The 20,189-nt window shown below is 32.4% G+C and overlaps 2 protein-coding genes and 1 long non-coding RNA gene across 3 annotated transcripts; 2 read left to right on the top strand and 1 right to left on the bottom strand.

The window, feature by feature from the left end:
* The first annotated feature begins 9,834 nt into the window (after window positions 1–9,834).
* On the top strand, window positions 9,835–12,117 carry LOC132061017 (universal stress protein PHOS32). The gene is made up of 4 exons (XM_059453898.1): window positions 9,835–10,047; window positions 10,153–10,262; window positions 11,070–11,188; window positions 11,770–12,117. The coding sequence occupies exons 1-4, from the start codon at window positions 9,873–9,875 to the stop codon at window positions 11,852–11,854; spliced, it is 489 nt and encodes a 162-aa protein (XP_059309881.1). The 5' UTR covers window positions 9,835–9,872; the 3' UTR covers window positions 11,855–12,117.
* LOC132061018 (uncharacterized) lies at window positions 10,310–10,906 on the top strand. Its single transcript, XR_009416083.1, has 2 exons — window positions 10,310–10,425; window positions 10,865–10,906. It is a non-coding gene; the product is annotated as an uncharacterized LOC132061018 (long non-coding RNA).
* A 1,123-nt stretch (window positions 12,118–13,240) lies between the features above and the next one.
* LOC132060375 (uncharacterized) lies at window positions 13,241–16,456 on the bottom strand. Its single transcript, XM_059453404.1, has 7 exons — window positions 16,191–16,456; window positions 15,819–15,895; window positions 15,608–15,644; window positions 14,650–14,723; window positions 14,470–14,563; window positions 14,237–14,319; window positions 13,241–13,704 (listed from the first exon to the last, which is right to left on the bottom strand). The coding sequence occupies exons 2-7, from the start codon at window positions 15,888–15,890 to the stop codon at window positions 13,528–13,530; spliced, it is 537 nt and encodes a 178-aa protein (XP_059309387.1). The 5' UTR covers window positions 15,891–15,895; window positions 16,191–16,456; the 3' UTR covers window positions 13,241–13,527.
* Window positions 16,457–20,189: the final 3,733 nt, after the last annotated feature.

Below are 20,189 nucleotides of genomic sequence, written 5' to 3'. Positions count from 1 at the left end.
ACTAATAACAGGCAATGGGTATTCGCCACGCGCTTCTCTAGAGAGTGAAGCCGAAATAACGTCGACGTGTGAACGGGTGTTAGGAAGAAGAACGTGACTCGTCAACTTAAAGATTATTTTTCTGTTTATTTATTATTATTATTATTATTTTTATTTTATAATCAGAATTCTCGTGTTCGAAATTTTATCATGAAAAGATCTCTCATAGGAAATGCTCCTCCCCCTAATGACTCTACACGATGTGAATTTAAATTAAAACGGCTACCAACTATCTATACTAATAATTGGAGGCAAAAGGTAGAGTGTCGATTCTGAATTCATTGAAACATAAGTAACTTTGGTTTAAGTTCTATACTAATCTTAAGATTTACTGAACATGTACAAATTACTAACTTAAAATCCAGTAACTTTGAAAATTTAAAATTCGAAACTCATAGATTTCAAATTTTAGCTAAGCCTTTATTAATAACAAAGAAAAGAACTTCATCATATATTTTCTTTTACCGGTAAAATAGTGGAGTTTCTCAAGAAAAATAAAGATAGAATTCTCTATTTTCCTAGTTGAAAAGATGACATTTAGACAATTTTTTGGACTAATAATCTTTAAAAGAAAAAAAATGGTGGAATTAATCTACATAAATAGAAAAAAAAATTAAGCAAACAAGTTTTCAAAGTTATTCCAAGAAAATCCAGCAACAAAAACAACCTGGGATTCATTCTATGAATATACACACATTGAAGGAACATACTTTGAATCTAACTCGTTTATGAACAATAAATTAGGCTATGAATTCTTGTAATCTTGTAGATATCTAATTATCTATAATCAAGTTAGAAAATAAATGATAATTTACCTCAAATGAGGTTTCAAGTTCATTACCCCTTCAATGTCCCAAATTTGCCTCATTAGGACAGAAGTAAACTTCCTTTCAAGTTTTCCATTTTTCTAATATTATAGATAAATAAAAAGGGCAAAAACTAATTTGCATTTGGTATTTTCATCAAATCAATGAATAGAAAATACGTGTCTTTCATAAACACAATTTTCACATCTAATCATGGTCGAATGATATATGTATTCTCTTAATTCTAAACTTAAATTGCTTAATATTAGTATTTATCAATTTAAAGACGGGAAATGTTAAGTATGTTAGAATAAACAAATTCTGCGCTAGCAGTGTTTGGATAATGATGATGTACTTGAGAGAAGAAAATGATCACTCCATCTACTTCTTCTTCTTCTTTTTTTTTTAAATATATATAACTACATTGATCCAGTACCAAATTAATTCGGATTCCCGCAACATAAGATCCAATTAATTTAGATTATAGACTATTAAAAGGAGAGCGCTCTCTTCATACCCAAGTCTCGGACCCCAAACTTCAAATTAAGGATGGAGGGATTCCATTTACACATCACATCACTCCATCTACTTTTTAATTTCGGTGTAACCATTCGATATTGTTTATTAATCGAATTAATCCAATTTTGCGCTACATAGGGCGAAGTGAAATGATATCGATTGAAGGTAAGTAAATTATTTAGTTTAGGAAAGAAATCCACTCGATTAATCCGAATTTGTGCCGTGTAAGGCTATTCAAAAGAGAATGCTCCCTACTAAAATTCTCTATTTCCAATAATCTTGAACTTGAACCTCTAATTAAGGATAGAGAAATCAAATCCATCTCACCACTTCATCATCTACTTTAAAAAATGTACTTTCACAATTTATCGAAACAAAACTTTAGTCATCCCAGTAGACATAAATAAACAACACAATTTATCGAAACAAAACTTTAGTCATCCCAGTAGACATAAATAAACAAGAAAATTACAGCAAAATGCTGCAATAATCTTATTAATTTCATTAAAGTCTTTCTATTGTCCACTAATTAAGTCATTCTGTTGAAAGATTGATCAAAATTTGTTAGATTTTTCCACATGCTAATGTCAAATATTACACCTTTCGTTAGATCTTAGGTTTGGTAGCAATATAATGATGGTCCTTGCTAGTGAATTGATTTGTCAACTTCTCTAGGATTTTCATTTAAAATTACCCACCAAACCTATCATATCCGCCACATTTTTTAGAATTTGTCTTTTCTTTTGAAGTGACACAATATGCTTGTTTCACACTTTCACTATCTCAACATTAAGATCGACAAGTACAAGAAATTTAATCTTATTTGAAACGACAAGTACAAGAAATTTAATCTTGTTTGTAATGTGACCTTAATTTGTGTTAGAAATGCTAATTTAGACATATGAATCCTTATATAAGCTTGTTGCGAACCACGTAGGTTCAAATACATAATAGACTTATGTTGTTCAGATTACTTTTCAAATTTTAATATTGAGAACTTAGTGACCAATGTCTTAATACTGTCAAAACGTGAAAAAGCAAAAAACCCTTTTCCTTGTTTCATACGAATGAGTTTCAATAAAGATGTGTTATAACTTATAAGTGCTAGCACGTGGAACAAACTAAGGTCCCATTGTATCAATTTACTAAGTAAAAGGGGATTAAAAAAAATGAAGTTGCATATGGGAGTATATATTTAGCTTGAAGCAATTATTCCAAAGGCTTCTAGCGCTATAAATTAAGCTATTCACTTCATTCCACTTTATTTAACACTATCTCATTAAATTTGGTCTAAAGAATGACATGTTTCTATGTTTTCTTAAGGAGAACATTTTACAATTACACATTGTAATATGTTCAAATCACAAGTTTGAAATGTCTCGTACTTACACAAATGTTATAACAAGTTTAAAACTACAATTATAAATTCTTATTTTCTTAAATTTTGTACCAATTCGTTGAGTCATACTACGAGCGTGAATGTGAGTACCGGTCATTGGATGAGAACTAAAAAAATGAAAATAAAATATTATAAATTTTGTGTGCCGAGTATTAATTATCATATATTCTTAATCATGGATCTTAGGTTTGAGCACCGGTCTGAAGTCATCTTTGATAGGAAGTGTTTTACCCTTCAAAGAGGCACATTTCAACGCGAATTCGGATTAATCAAACCTCAAAACGGATACCAAACGATGGGTAGAAATTCGTGCCGAAGCAAACTACGTCAAAAAAATTTGAAAAGGGATGATATGATGTATGAATGAAATCCCTCCATCCTTAATCTGATAGATTTTCATTTAAAATTACCCACCAAACCTATCCATATCCCCCCACTTTTTTAAGAATTTATCTTTTCTTTTGAAGTGACACAATATGCTTGTTTCACTATCTCAACATTAAGATCGACAAGTACAAGAAATTTAATCTTGTTTGCAATGTGACCTTAATTTGTGTTAGAAATGCTAATTTAGACATATGAATCCTTATATAAGGTTGTTGCAAACCACATAGTTTCAAACATATAATAGACTTATGTAATTCAGATACTTTTCAAACTTTAATATAGTGAGAATTTAGTGCACTGAACTGTCTGTTGTGAAAAAACAAAAAACTCGGACGAATATGAGTTTCAATAAAGATGTGTTATAATTGCTAGCACATGGTGTAAGTTAATTTCTTCGGTGCACTTCTCATAGAGATGTGTGTTTTTGTTCGTAAAACACATCACTTGGGAGAATATGGAAGAAATTTTTATCCCATACTCCTGTCTCTTTTCTTATGTGAGACATGGAACACACTAAGGCCTCATTGTATCAATTTACTAAGTAAAAGGGGATTTTGAAAAAATGAAGTTGCATATGGGAGTATATATTTAGCTTGAAGCAATTATTCCAAAGGCTTCCAGCGCTATAAATTATTAAGCTATTCCCTTCATTCCACTTTATTTAGGGAAAAGGGTCAAAAATACCCTCCCACTTTTATAAATTGGCTACTTTTACTCTCCGTTATAAGTTGGGGCCAAATATATTCCTACCGTTAGCAAAGTATTCAAAAATACCCCTCATTTCTAACATATTCCCAAATAAGCAAGCCTAATCATTGGAATTGAGTGACATGGATGCCACATGGCATTTAACTTATTCTATGTGGTGCCTACGTGACAATTTTTTTTAAAAACAATATGGAAAATTGATTTTTCTAAAAACAAATCTGGAAGAAATGGCTTTTATTAAAAATCTAATTTTTTTAAAATTTTTGATTTTATAAAACATGTGTCTTAAGATAAAAAATTCTGGAAAAATGGATTTTTTTATTAAAAAATCTGGAAAATGATTTTTTTTAAATTAGTATTTTCAGATTTTTTTTAAATTAATCCATATTTTAAAAAAATACATATTTTTAGGCCATTTTTTTTTACAAAAATACTTTACAGTTTTCCAAATTAAAAAAAAATCATTTTCCAGATTTTTTTAATTTAAAAATCTAATTTTTGAGAATTTATTTTTAAAAAAAGGGTTTTATAAAATAAAAAAATTCAGCTTTTTAATAAAAGTCATTTTTTTTCAGATTTTTTTTTTAAAATTCCATATTGTTTTTTAGAAAATTGCCACGTAGGCACCACATAGAATAAGTTAAATGCCATGTGGCGTCCATGTCACCCAATTCCAATGACTAGGCTTGCTTATGTGGGAATATGTTAGAAATAAGGAGTAGTTTTGAATCTTTGCTAACGGTAGGGTATATTTGGCCCCAACTTGTAACGAGGCATATAGACTACTTTGGCTAAAAAGTTAGCCAATAAATGAAAGTAGAGGGGTATTTTTGACCCTTTCCCCGTTATTTAACACTATCTCATTAAATTTGTTCTAAAAGAATGACATGTTTCTATGTTTTCTTAAGGAGAAGATTTTACAGTTACACATATATTGTAATATATTTAAATCACAAGTTTGAAATGTCACATAACTACACAAATGCTATGACAAGTTTAAAATTACAACTATAAATTCTTATTTTCTTAAATTTTGTACCAATTCGTCGAGTCAAACTACGAGCGTGAATATGAGTACCGGTCATTGGATGAGAACTAAAAAAATCAAAATAAAATATAATAAAATTTGTGTGCCGAGTATTAATTATCATATATTCTTAATCATGAATCTTGGGTTTGAGGACTGGGAAGAGTCACCTTAGATAGGAAGTGTTTTACCCTTCAAAGAGAGACATTTCAACGCGAATTCGGATTAACCAAACAAAAAAATGGATACCAAAAGTTTAGAAATTCGTGCCGAAGCAAACTATGTCGAAAAAAAAATTGAAAAGCGAGTAATTCATTAGTGGCCAGAGGTGTCGGTGGCATATGGATACAGTTAATTAGTTGTCACAAAAATAAATCAGATATAAGGTAATATGATGTTCCACATTACTTCTAAGTTACTTTTGTGTCACATGCATATTATTGTCCTAGGCTCCTAGCTTACCCTCTAAAAGCAGTTTAGTGAAAATTGAGCAAATGGCCCAACTATGGTTTTTACGTGCACAAATGACAAACCTCTTAGCCATTTGAGTATTGGTTTAATCTTAAGAAATTGAAGTAGGTATATATTGAATCTTTCTTCTTTCTTTTTGGTATGGGTGGGGTAGGTAACTATGATATAAAAAAATCTTGAGTGCCTAATAATGAAAGTGTAAATTTCAATTAAAAAGAGTTAAGTAGATAGTTTTTAAATGGGACCATCTTTAGGTATAATTAACTCCTGCTGAAATTTAAACCTTTAATTACCACTTAGGTGCAGAGTGATTAATTATACAAGCCGTGTTATGGTAATATGCAAAGATTCGGCATTTGGTATGAAAGAAAAATAAAATAGGTTCATTCAAAATGTTACAACACATGAAAACTGAGTTCATAACCTTATTTAAATGTATAATTTGCGGGTTAATCTGACATGATTACATATTTATATGCTTGGCAAATATTTATAACAATACCGACTTCGTTATATGCATGTATTTATGCATAATATAATGGTCTAAATAGTCGAACTTCATTTAAATAGTATACCGATGCGATTATTCAATAGAATTCAACATCAATTAAATTATTCTTTTTAAGAATTAAAATTTGCCAGGTCTGATCAGTGTATATAATTTAGAAGGACACAGTTAGAATTTCAGAAAGATGTTTGCCTTTAAAAAATTCAGAGAAAAACAAAAACTTGTTGCTCCCAAACACACACGTAAGTATACGCGGTTGTCATAAAATAAAATAGGATTTAAAGTCCAGATATCGTACCCACACCTATGATTAACTAATTACTAAATTAAACTAATGCTAATTATCTAAACAAGAAATAAAATCCAAATTTATATTTATAAACTAATAAAAATAAAAGAAAGCAAATAATGAACTTCAACCAAGAAAGAGCGGATTTTTTTATCGGAGAAAGAGATAGAACTACATGACAACAACAACAGTCAACAAATCATACCCGGTGCGATTCTTGGTTGACGGGTTAATTATAACTTTATGAGTATCTTACCCCTACCTTTATAAGGCCTAAATTTCTATGGTCGTCGGGGGTGACAAAAACACGTTTCTTCAAAGATATTGAGAGAAGTGAGTAAAAACGAAAGCAGATATTCCTATCCTAAGTAGGAAAGAAACGATTAATCGACAATCCTCTCTATTTATTCTTATTACGCATGCAAATTCCATATCCCTATTCAATTCACATTGTACCCCAAATAGGCGGAGCATAAATTATTTCGTAAATAATCAAAAATTAATATATAGTAGAATAAATAAATTTTAAAGATGGAAAATCAATAGATATAAACGATAATCAAACGACAACTTTAAATTTTGGATCAAAACCGTAGTATAGATAGTAACATAAAATGGAATGAAGGAAAAATAACAAATCATCCGAATAAAAACGTAAAAACGAGTAATACACAGAAGAGAAGATAAATAGTTGACTACGACCTGTCACGGCCTCCAAGCTCTTCTAGTCTTTAAAAAAGTTCTGTCAAAAAGTGTAGAATATATATTTAACACACAAAAAACTTTTAATTTTTAAAAACCAAATTCAACTCGGATCGGAAAAAATTAGCGGGCTCGCGTCGCACCCGCGCCGCGGGGTGCAACGCCGATGATTAAAATTAAAAAAAAAAAGTTTCGGAGACATGAAATCTCCGCGACGCACAAGCACTTTCACGAACTGAAACAATTCCCATTCTAGAATTCTTCTTCCACGTACACACATCATATTTGCACTTCCATTCTTCATCTGCTGCCACGTACTACTTGTTCTTCAAATTTCAATTTCATTCTCTTGTATTCTTCAGTCATTGCATCATGATATGCCAATCATTGGCCCTCTCTTTTATGTCTCACTTCTTTCTTTCTTTCTTTTATCTTCCACTTTATTCAATTTTGCTTCAAATTTCTTCAATTTCACACCGCTTTATTCCTACACAATAAAAATATAATATTAAGCAAAAAGTTATATAATCGATACTCAAAAGACTATTAAAAGTACTAAAAATATGAGGCAACATTGGCTAAATATATGCAATTTTTGGCCGAACATCAAGAAGCTTGGCAGCTCGATTTTAGCTAAATTCTTAACTAAGAAATACATATTAAGAACTTTTCTACTTTACTTTTAAATATATAAAATATGTTATCGCCCTTAATTTGTGAATATAAATAAGGAAACCTATATTTACACTTCTATTTTGTAGTGATCCTGTCTCCAGAAGCTTACTCTGATATAAGAAGACAAGAATTAGTGCCTAAATATGATGTAGTATAAAAATCTATTCTTGTCCACATGGCAGAATGAGAAACAAGCAGCACTATGTTAAATCATGAGGGTATAATTGTAAAGGCAAATGAGTTGGTGAGAAGTCTAGATGGAGAATCCACCAACTTGTTTTCCTTGGTTAACATATTTGCATATGTTAGATTCTTTGAAGAGAACCAAAGAATTGACTAATTTGTTTTTGTCATCCAGTATTCGGTATTTATTTTGGGACCTTGAGTAATTTGGATTCGTATCGCACAAGATCTATTAAAGAAAAAAAAACTAAAAATTATTTTCGTTCTCAGAACTCGAACGCGAAATCTCTTATTAAGAATGAAGGGATTATATCCATCTTACCACAATTCTTTACGATGACTAATTCAATTAAAAGATAAAAGGCCACTAATAGTTCTCTCCCAAAGGGACAACTATATCTTAATAACCCTACAAAATTAGCCCCAAGGTGAGCTAGGTCTGCTCCATTGGAAAAGGTTGAGGGATTTGTATGCTAGGTTATAAGTTCTAACCCTGTGATAAGCGAGTTAAGACCATTATTTAAGTGAAAATTAGTAGAGAGGCAAGCTCATAATTCACGAGATGTGTATATTTTTTATGAAAAATATTCTATGATTGATTATTCACAACTTATTTTTCGACATTTGGTTTGTCATGAAGTTATAGAGCATAGGAGGTTGATTTGTTAAATCTTTAGTGCTAGAAATTAGAGATTGGTCCTTGGTGATATCGATTATCAAAGAGTGAAAATATAAAATTTATGTGTTGATTAAAGAACAGAACATTTAAGAGCAAAGAAAATATTGTAACAAAAAATAACTACATTTCGTGAGAATATTAGTTGATTTCTCTTACTAGACAGAAAACTAGATGACCAATTAAATAACATAGTATGATTTAATACCATTGGTGACTCCTTTAAAAAGAGAAGTTAAAAATATTCGAAGTTCTCTAATTATTTTTCGACATCACACAAAATATTCGAGAAACTGTGAGAATTTATTAACTACAAAATGGTAATTAAAAAACTTTAAAAAGATGAAAATGACACAAATTAAAGCATGATTAGATCGGATTGGGACAACTTTATCATCAAAAGACATCTTGCCATATTCACTTTGTCATCTCATAAAGACATAGTAAAAGTACGGTGTATATTTCTCATTTTTTCCTAAATCATCATTTATCATGTTCTTTGTTCTTAATCTGAAATCTTGGATTCGAGCTTAGAGATTATTAAATTTTTTAATAGAGAGTAATTTATTTTTTATGAATATTATACGATACAAAGTTAAATTAATTAGAATCTCATAGTAGATACAAACGCCGAGTAAAATATCAAAAAAATGTAAAGAGAAAAAAAAATCTCAAGAGAGAAAACAAATATTACATTTCTTAGTCTTTAATACTACCTCTAGAAAGTTATAAGTTCAACGTGATCTTGATTCAGATTCTGTGTATATAATAACAAATTATTAAGTATCAGGGCACAAAAACCTAATATCTTTTGCTCAAATTTTATTTATATGATATAATAATAAAATATTCACTTAATATCGTATAAATTAACTTAAAATTGTCACTTAATATCGTATAAATTAACTTAAAATCATCACAGGAACCCATAGAAATTCAATCGAACAGCCGTATTGTTAAAAATATACTCCTTCCATCACTATTTATGTAACACTCTTTTCTTTTTAGTCAATTCCATAAAGAATGACACATTTTCATATTTAGTAACAATTTAGCTCAATTTTTTTAATTTTACCCTCAATGAAATCTAACCATAAAAATTTCTTTGACTTATTTTAGACCATACAGTTCAAAAAATTTCATTTACTTAAATTTCGTCTTTCAATTAAATCCTGATATAAATTAGGACGGAAGGAATAAACGTTATATTCCGCCCCCAGAAACTTTTTTCCGTCTTTCCACACACCCAGAAATCCATCTGGATAGCAAATTTAGTTCTCTTTTCCTTTTTTCAATTAAGAAACATAAAGTCATGCACCTTCTAGGTCCTTCAAGAACATCTACTCTATGCATTAGATTAAGATTCCAAAGCCAGATATTCATATATATATATATATATATATATATATGAACCCAACAAGCTACTGATAAATACATAGAAAAAAAAAAAAAAAACAAAGAGAGAAAAATAGAAAGAAAAAAAATGGGAAAAGTACGTACAATAGGAATAGGAATGGATTATTCAGCAACAAGCAAATTAGCTCTAAAATGGGCAATTGATAATCTAATAGAAGAAGGTGATACAATTATAATCATCCATGTTGTTTCTTCTAAAGTTGATCCAACTAACAAGCAACTCTTTGAGGACACTGGATCACGTATGTATCTATTATTATTATTTTTCTTAATTCTTTTTGCTTATTTCATTGTGATTAATTGGATATATTTGTTGCTGATTTTCATTTTTTGGTATCATTTTGCAGCTTTGATACCTTTGGATGAATTTAAAGAGATAAATGTGTCTAAGTATTATGGATTAGACCCTGATAAAGAGGTTCTTGATATGCTTGACCCTGTTTCCAAGCTTAAAAAGGTAGTAATATATTCACTCTTATTTCTCTTCTTGTTCTTCTCCTCCACCTTCTTCTGTCGCGATGACTTGACCAACGACACGTGTCTTCAAATTTCCTCTTATTTAAGGAAGAGAGATTGTGTTGAAAAATAAAGATAGAGATTTTTAATTAGTACGGGCTCACGTGAATCTAGTAATTTTATCTGGATCATGAATTTGTATTAAAAAAATTAAAATTTTAAATATTTAAGAATATTTAACTCGGAATTTAGTTTGTTGGTCCGAGAGATTGTGTCACTATAAAAAAAGGAATAATTTGTGGGGTTGAATTGCGAGAGTTTTAGCCTCACCTAATTGCTTGAGGAGGCCAAAACTCTGGCAAATTGTAATTTTCAATCTCCGCAAATTACCCTTTTTATTGTAGTGTGTTGAAAAATAAAGATAGAGATTTTTAATTAGTACGGGCTCACGTGAATCCAGTAATTTTTATTTGAATCATGCATTTGTATCAAAAAAATTAAATTTTTTAGTAGTTAAGAATATTTAGCTCGGAATTTAGTTTGTTGGTCCGAGAGATTGTGTTGAAAAAGAAAGATAGAGATTTTTAATTAGTGCGGGCTCAGGGGAATCCAGTAATTTTTATCTGAATCATGCATTTGTATTAATTTTTTTTTAAGTATTTAAGAATATTTATCTTGGAATTTAGTTTGTTGGTCCGGTTATTATTGTATATCTACATGAAATCGTTGTAGATACCTATAAACTTAAAATTTTGAATCTACCGCTTTATGGTATGAATTCATTAATTTGTGGGAAAATTGAGAACAGGTAACAGTGATGTCAAAGGTGTATTGGGGAGATGCAAGGGAGAAACTTTGTGAAGCTGCACAACATCTCAAGCTTGATACACTTGTGGTTGGAAGCAGAGGTTTAGGAGTTCTTAAAAGGTAAACCCCATAATTCCATCAATCAAAGTGGTCATTTTTTCTTTCGTATTTTTCAAACCTGTTTTTGAAAATCTCTTTTCGAGGGTTTTATAGAAAATAATTTCTCTGCCTTTTTACAATGGGTTTTATTGAAAATAATTTCTCTACCTTTTTACAAGTTAGGGGTAAGGTCATGAGGGTATGGTTTGCGAACACTCATCCTCGCTAGACCTCATTTGTCGGGTCACACTTAGGTGAATTATTTTTAAAAAATTCACGAGTTGTCCAAAAGAGGGCTATTTCTCTTCCAACTTATGGACTTTTTACAGTATGATTTAAAGATTTTTTTGAACAAATTGAAAATTTTATAAAAAAGGTTAGATCACGGTCTAAAGTTTTCAAATGTTTAGACGATAGTTTAATATTTTATCTATAAGATTAAAAAAATATAACAAACATTCAGTAATTTTTCAAGGGCCATAAAAGAATATACAAGCTGCACTATCCAACTGATTGTTCTAGTGATCTTAAATTAGCATAATTCAATATAATAAGTTGTACTAAATGTGGGGTTTAATTTTGCAACTGCTTAATATTTGCAGGGTATTACTTGGAAGTGTAAGCAATTACGTGGTGCAAAATGCAACGTGTCCTGTCACTGTTGTGAAGGCCAATCCTCCAAAGTAAAAAGCCTACAAAGTTTGTGTCTTATTTTTAAAACAAAAAATCAACAAAATTCTTTTTCCTTATTTTGGGAGAACCGTTCATGTATCTAATTTGCACTTTTAGCCATTTTCTATTTTTGTTTTTGAATAGTATTTTGTTTGGATTTACTTATTCTGATTTTTAGGTATGAGTTGGCTTTTGTTTGAGTGTGTTTTGATGAGAGACGATTGTGGGGTTATCCTTTGTATTTCAAGTTTATCATCTTTATGTATATTTGTTGTTTACTTGTTTGTCATTATGGACACTTGTCTTTGTTAGAAGCCAAACGTTTAATTTTAGAATTGATGTGTAACGAAAAGCAAAACCTTGAAACGTCGAGTTTGGTTGAAAGTATCAAGAAAAACATTTTGACTTATATAGAAGAGATAATGCCATTTTTATTTACTACGCTGAGTGCATAAAATTTTGTTTACGATGAACGCTAACTATATTTTACGTACAACAGCTAATTATAGTTGAGAGTCCATTCTGTTACGTACAAATAAATAGGAAGATAAGTGTAGCATTTGGAAGTTTTCATAAAATCTCAAGAGTCAAAATTTATTAGTAATTATTTACGGGAGATGAAAATATTCACTTTTGACATTTCGACCAATATACTTAAAAGATCATTTTGAATCCGCAAACATAAAAGGACCATTTTGTATTTCGTGTTATGGGATATGACGGATTCGTGAAAGAATCATTTGTACGATATCTAGTGTGCGATTGGATATAAGAATTGTGAAATTAAATATCTGCTTTTAAGTTGAAAACGATATTTGGAAATTGAAATTTTGTTTGGACGATATTTGGAAATTGAAATTTTGTTTGGACGTGAATATAAATTGGAGTTGTTTTTGAATTTTTGTGAGTGATTTGAAATGAAAATCGTGAAAAGAGTTTTTGAAGCTTTCAAAATCCGCAAATTCCGGGAGTCAACCTCAAGTTGAATTAAGAAAAAATTGTATCATCTCTATGTCCGAATAGTTTTCCGGACTAAAATTTCGGAAAATAGTGAAAACCATGCATGTCCAAGCAGGCACTTAAGAAAGAGTTTCTTTATGAATAATGTAAATGGTAAGTTCAGAAGAACCTGACTAAAACAATCATTTAAACTGGGATACATGGAATTTTTTAGTAAATCTAGTGAACAAACACCATCAACCAAAAGAAAAGGAAACACAACAAATGAAGAATGAGAACAGAAGGTGTTGTATGGTGAAGAGAGTTTTCTATTTCACTTGAAGGAAAAAAGGAGAAGAATAAATCAGTGTAGGTGTTGAAGTCTCACATCAGTGTAGGATGAGGTTGTTTGCCTCTTTACATATCTCACACAATTCTTAACTCAGGAGCTAACTTTTAGAATTGAGTTAGGATCAATATCGATTTCTTCACGTCATGCATTTTAAATGGCTTTAAAAGTGGCCGAAACATTGCTCCAACAGAAGTTCATTTCTTTTCCCTCCCAGAACCTGTATATGTGTTAAGAAATACATTAAACATGTACAAAAATTAAGTTAAAGAACCCAGCTACTAGCACTTGAGGTCCTTGTCCTAGAATTCAGAACCCATAAAGGTCTAGTCCTAGATTCGCCTCAATCAACACCACAATTGGAGTATGTTCAGAGAGTGCTTGTAACCTTCTACTCATCTCAGTTACGCTCAGGAACATGTTTATCTAAGAAAGCCTGAGCCAAATTACTGAAGCTTGTACTAACTTCACCTGCAGCTGCATAACTCTTGATTGCATCAATTACTTCTGGCTTTAAGATATCTTCCTTGTTCGATGCATTGCAAAGATAATACAGAGCTCCTAACGCGTAATTTACCTGCCAGTTTCAACTTCATATCATTACAACCTGGACTGAAATCCATAAACTCATATAACTACGTGACTGTATCTCTTCGTGTGCATATGCAAAGACAATAATGTGTTTGTAGGACAAGTGTGAAGACATCGACAATTAGGATTCCTGAGAGCCTTCAAAGAGGATGTTGGTAAGTGATTGACACTAGACTTTGAGAAGTAACAACGACCAGCCGAAAAGAAGGAAAAAAAAAAAAAAAGAACAGTTGAGACTGGACCATAAATACTAAAAGATTAAGTCTTCCTGAAGTGGCAAAAAGTCATGAGACCAACTATTAACAGTAAGTACATTGTATAAGAGTTATAAGTCTGCACCTAGCAAATTCTATTCAAGTTTATTAACAAGATTGACAAAACAGTGGTACTCTAGAAATTCAAATTACAACAGCTAGTTTGACGTGCTCCTCACTATGTATATGTGCAAATTTTACCATGTAAAGAGCAAAGCACTCAATAACACAGTAACACCAGAAAATGTTTGTTAATGTGCTTACTGTGCTCCTAACAGGACTTGACAAGCATTGGATGACGAGAGGGATACCGTCATTTTGAGTGACAACAGCAGCATTTGCTGGATCTGCAAGTTACAAATGCATCAACTGACATGGAGCAGAGTTAATTCTTGGAGCAGTTTATTACAGAAAGTCTGTAATGATTCTGACATGATAGAGGAAATTTTTTCCCCTATCATGGAATCAAGATAAAATTCTAAAAGCTTTTATCTTACCAGCACACGCATTGCAGATCCCTCCGATCCCAAATTCCACAAGCTTCTCATTAGGCTCAGTTAAGCAGTCGAGGAAAAGTTCTATAACATTAAGCTGTTTAATATCACAAGATATGTTGAGGCGAGAGACCAAATATGATGATTACACAACTCAAAACACTCATTAGGAAGTTTCTTAACCTGGCGCAAGAAGGTAAAGTTGAAAGGATCATATGCAAAGTTCGCCAAATTAGCAACAATCTTCTCTTTTGTCTCTGTAATAACAAGAATTTATCAAACCATATAGAGGCCACAACAAGAAGTGAGAAACGAAAGCAAATTGCAGTTACTGACTACTATATGTGCCATAATCTTGACAAACATGAAATTAACTTTCCACTAAACAGCCACCAAAATACGCTAGACTCTATTAGTCAGCATTACTGATTGCGCTCTGAGCGATAGCCTGATACTAATGGGAGGACAGACATCTGAGTAATTAGGCAGTTACTCCTATAAAAAAATTCTTTCTTTTTGAGGGGACCAAAGTAGTTGTGTAGCCACAGCTAACAGATATCTGTTGGTCAGACTAACAGTTGCTTTGTCATTCAACATCTCGCATGAAAACTCAAAACCGCAATAAATCACCTTGAAATCACAAATATGAACACAACTTTTTTTTTTTTTTTTTTTTTTTTTGATAACCATGGTGTCCGGGCCAGCTTGCGCACCTCGACTAATTCCATGGGGCACCTGCTACCTCCCACTAACATAGTTACACAGGTACTGGATTACTCTATCGACAAAGGCTTAGATTAAATGGGAAGAATCCACCTAGTGTTTTGCCTCCGTTGGGAATTGAACCTGAGAGGCTGAGACCTCATGGTTCTCAATCCACTTCATTGACCACTAGACCACACCTTTGGGTGCCAAATATGAACTCAAATTCCTAGTGACTTGACAGTATTAATGCTACCTTGTTCTTATATTAATATAAGCATTGTTGTAAGCTGGAAAACACCTATGAACTTGTTGATAAAATAATTGGAGTTGACTCAACAAGAAGGTCAATATGATATTCTGATAAAAGATTTTGTCTTAATCAGCAACCAAGTTTGTAGATACAGAACAAAGCAGTTAAATAAATATCTAAGCATACCTTCAGCAGATGCATTCTGAAACTGACTCACCAATTCCTGAAACAAGAATCAAAGAACTGATTGGGAAAACATGCAAACAAGATCTGTGCTAATCAAGGAATTGTCATGCACAAATACTTTTTACTTAGTATTGACATGTAAAATATTGCAGTTCTAGTGTTCTTTCTTTCATAATGGCAGGCAATCAATATAATGAGTTGCAGGATTAACCTGAAGGTATTGCACCCTCGGAGTCCCATATTTTCCGGTGCGCTCTTCTTGCCTTTGGATATTTGTAAACATGTAAACTGCAAGAAGGGAAGATAGAAATTAAACATTTTAACATTTATCAAGCATACATAGACCAAGATTAGCACTTAGCAGTAACTATATAACTCTGCATCACGCAACTAGGATTCATACTACAAAAAGTCTCGGTTACATTTTCCAAGTAATAAAGTATGAAAACGAGCTAGTATCAATCAACTACGGCTCAATCCTATACTAGTTATAGGTCGACTATGAAATCTTCTATATCCATTCCACTCTACTCTGGTCCATTTCATTCAAATACTAAATGATTCTTCAACAACAACAACATACCCAGTGTAATCCCACAAGTGGAGTCTGGGGAGGGTAGAGTGTACGCAGAGGTAGAGAGGTTGTTTCCGATAGACCCTCGGCTCAAGGCAAGCAAATGAAAGCAGTTTGGAAAAAATAAATAACGGAAGCGAAACCATCACAAAATACAAGTTAACTAGTTTAATCACGAATTCACAACTATTTCTCTCTTGCTTCTGCATTGTTCAATTCTAACTAGTTACTACAAGTTAATAAAGCTTTTCCTTTCAAGCAAAAAAAACCAATAATAAAAAAAAACCAATAATAACTTAAGATCACCCCAACATCTAATAATTAGATTCCTACAATAAATTGAAACAAAAGACAAATCTAAACAAAGAAGAAAAGTAAAGAGAAAGATAACGCTTTTAACACGGGAAATTTTTCAAAAATATACAGCCCTAACATAAAATATTACGCCACGTAGCCAGTGGCGGAGCTAACTAGTCTCCAAGGGGTTCCTCGGCGAAAAATTACACTATATACGAGGTTAAAATTATTTTTTTTATGTATATATAGTAGATGTTGAACCCCCTTGACCTCTTCGTGCATTTACTTCTTCATATATTTGAACCTCTTAGGCGAAAATCGTGGCTCCGCCACTGCACGTAGCCATATTTTCAGTTTATACAATATTATACAACATTATACCTAGGGAAAGCATTATACAGAATGTATCAACCTTATATAAAAGATGTTTATACACAACTATGAGCTAAACCGGGTTACAAACTCAAAATATGGGCTAAAGCGTGTAAATATTTTCGCCTGGTAGATATAGAGCGTAATTTTCCCTTAAACTCAAGGTGCTAAAAAGGATTTCAATCAACCAAAGATACAGTTCTATTCCAACAGTAAATTAAAATCCTATTTACTTCACAGTTAAAGTGTAAAGTAATCAAAGGCAACACTCTCATTTTAAGGAGAAAAAAAAAAAACAAAGAGAAAAATGAAACCAAACAAATCTAATTTAAATATAAAGGAGAAACGAAATATGAAGAATCAGAAATGAACAGAGTTAAAATTGGACCTTTGAGCTATGAGCTATCGAGTTAAAATACTTCCAGCGGAAATTTTCTTTTGTTCAGCTGATTGGAGTCTCTTCAACTTGAAGAAATTGCACGATTTGGCTTTAAATGAACTGGTTTTTAAATTTTGTCCTTGAGATGGGGCTGGTCTTTAAATTTTTAACCGTTCAAAATCGAACTAAACGAGATCGTTGAGGACCGAGGCATAATTTGTGGAAAATTATAATGCGAAATATATATTTATAGTCCTGGTTGATCAAGTTTTTAAAATTATTTGAAAAGTATTTTTCAAAAAAATATTTTTGACAAAAAGCAGTTTGTATTTGACCAGTTAATTTAAAAAGCACTTTTAAACAACAATTTAGTGTTTGACTAAAAAGTATCTCTAAGTGTATTATTCTCAAAAGTACTTTTGGGAAACTATTTTCTACCTAAAAGCCTCGCTTTTTTAAATAAATACTTTTGAGAAAAAATAAACTTGGCCAAACAGGCTATTATAACCTACGAGAAAGCTATTTGTTACGAGGGGACAAAAATCATTTTTTTTGCGCTGATTATCCTTCCTTTGGGGTGGTTTTTAATTTTAGTCCATCGCTTGAAAAGGTGGCCGAAAATATCCTGAGGTTCTGGGTTCGAACCCTCACTCAGTAAAAAAAATTCGCATTGCAAGGCTTTTCAAAAAGTTCTGCCTTATGCGGCAGACTTTACCGGGCAATTTGCAGGATTGCCTTTTGCTGGGGGTGGTCTTTAATTTTTACCCCTCAGAATAGTGGTCTTTAAATTCTACCTTAAGGCAGAAATTCTGCCTTCAGGCAGAATTTGCATGGGCAGGCAGAATTTTACAAAGTCTGCCTTGCGATTTTTTTTTTTAAACTGAGTTGGGGTTCGAACCCACAACCTTGGGTTGTTAGGCGAGGGGTAAAATTTAAAGAACACCAATTTGAAGGGCAAAAATTAAAGACCACCCCAAATAAAGGGCAATCCGCGCAAAAAAAAAAGACTTTGCCTTAAGGCATAACTAAAAGTCTGTCCCATAAGGCATAGACTTTGCCTTGTTATGTCTTAAGGAAAAGCTCTGTCTTACGGGGCAGGCTTTTAGTTATGCTTTAAGGAAAAGTTCTGCCTTACGGAGCAGACTTTTAGTTATGCCTTAAGGCAAAGTCTGGCCTGTAAAGCAAAACTTTTCCTTAAGACATAACTAAAAGTTTGCTTTATAAAGCAAAGTGTTGCCCTCTCCGGCAGACTTTTAATTATCCCTTAAGACAAATTTTTAGTTATGCTTTTTATTTATCTTAAGCCAAAGTCTGTCGCATAAGACAGAACTTTTTACAAAGCCTTGCCTGGCGAATTTTTTTTAATTTTTACGACTAAGCAAGAATTTGAACTCAGAACCTTAAAATATTTTAGGCGAAAGACAAAAATTAAAGAGCAGCAATTTGAGGGATAAAAATTAAAGACCACCCGCAACAAACGACAATCGTGCAAATTGGCCGACAAAATTAAAGACCAACACAAAATAGGACCAAAAGTGCAAATGATCCAAAATTGAGTCTCTTCACTTTTCCGGCAGAGATGAGGGGCACTTTTTTGCGCAGATTGCCCTGCTTTTGGAGTGGTCTTTAAATTTTGCCCCTCATATTTGTGGTCTTTAAATTATGCCCCTCATATTGCTGGTCTTTAATTTTTGCCCTTTGCGTTGCAACCCTGAGCGTTCACGCAGAAATCATGAGGTTCTGGTTTCGAACCCCCGCTCAAGTATAAATTAAAAAAAAAATTGCAAAGCAAGATTTGGGTCGGGTGTATGCCGGACCCAGCATACACTTGTTAAAAAATTACCAAAGTTATGTCGGACACGATATACTCTGCCTTATGGGCAGACTTGGCATAAGTATGCCGGGTCCGGCATAACTTTGGTAATTCCTTAACAAGTTTATGCAGGGTCCGGCATAACTTTGATAATTCCTTAACAAGTTTATGCCGGGTCAGCCATATTTATGGACAAACTTTTAATGGGACCAGACCAGTAAATCATAACAAACCAATAAAGAATGTGAATGTTCTATTCTAACTAAATGTATCTTAATGTATATTCAGGTCTTAAAATGTTGCAAATGTACCTCAGTCTGTTAGTATTTGCACTTACCAAGTTGTGCAAATTGACACATCCTACGATGCACCAGTAGATAAAATATAAAAAAAATATCAGCCTTTTATGAGCATGCTTTGTTTCTGCCAATGTATGATCTGTTTCTTTCCCAGCGTTACTACTTTGCTGATATTAAGTTCAATTTGGTTGCCAATATGCGGAGTTTGAACTAACCAAATTTGGCTTATAAAACAAAGTGTATGTCTTAAGGAAAAGTTATGCCTTATGGGGCATACTTTTAGTTATGCCTTAACTAAAAGTCTGCCCCTATAAGGTATAACTAGGAAAAGACTTTTAGTTAAGGCTTAACTAAAAGTTTGCCCATTAAAGTTTGTATGTCGGATCCGGCATAAACTTGTGAAGGAATTACCAAAGTTATGCCGGATCCGGCATACTTATGCCAAGTCTGCCCATAAGGTATAAGTATGCCAGGTACGACATAATTTTGGTAATTTCTTAACAAGTGTATACCGGTGGGGGCATAGCGAAATTTAAACTCTGCCTTGCGATTTTTTTTTTATTTTTGACTGAGTGGGGGTTCGAACCTGGAACCCATGGGTTTTAGACGAAGGACAAAATTTAAAGATTTCAAATATGAGGGGCAAAATTTAAAGACCACCCCAAAAGAAGGGGCAATTCGCAGAGGAATTGGGCTGCGGGGGGTCAACTGGGTCGGTTGATAGACACAGGCCAAAGCCCATAAACACGAAGTGGGCCTAAACCTGGCCCAAGGGGTATTACTGGAAGAAATTGCACGGTTTTCCCTTCAAATGATCTGGGGTCATTCGCACAAATGTCATATTTTCG

Source organism: Lycium ferocissimum, chromosome 6 (genome assembly GCF_029784015.1).
Source record: "Lycium ferocissimum isolate CSIRO_LF1 chromosome 6, AGI_CSIRO_Lferr_CH_V1, whole genome shotgun sequence".
Taxonomy (NCBI): domain Eukaryota; kingdom Viridiplantae; phylum Streptophyta; class Magnoliopsida; order Solanales; family Solanaceae; genus Lycium; species Lycium ferocissimum.
The sequence above is the reverse complement of the archived record's forward strand: the minus strand, read 5'-3'. Positions and strand labels throughout refer to the sequence as shown.

Excerpts from the sequence above, each read along its gene's own strand:
- LOC132060375 (XM_059453404.1), bottom strand. The coding sequence starts at position 15,890 with ATGTTTACAAATATCCAAAGGCAAGAAGAGCGCACCGGAAAATATGGG. Across the intron at positions 14,564-14,649 it reads ACTTTACCTTCTTGCGCCAG|CTTAATGTTATAGAACTTTT; the intron begins GTTAAGAAACTT and ends GATATTAAACAG. Across the intron at positions 14,320-14,469 it reads GATCTGCAATGCGTGTGCTG|ATCCAGCAAATGCTGCTGTT; the intron begins GTAAGATAAAAG and ends TGTAACTTGCAG.
- LOC132061017 (XM_059453898.1), top strand. The coding sequence starts at position 9,873 with ATGGGAAAAGTACGTACAATAGGAATAGGAATGGATTATTCAGCAACA. Across the intron at positions 10,048-10,152 it reads CTTTGAGGACACTGGATCAC|CTTTGATACCTTTGGATGAA; the intron begins GTATGTATCTAT and ends ATCATTTTGCAG. Across the intron at positions 11,189-11,769 it reads GGTTTAGGAGTTCTTAAAAG|GGTATTACTTGGAAGTGTAA; the intron begins GTAAACCCCATA and ends TAATATTTGCAG.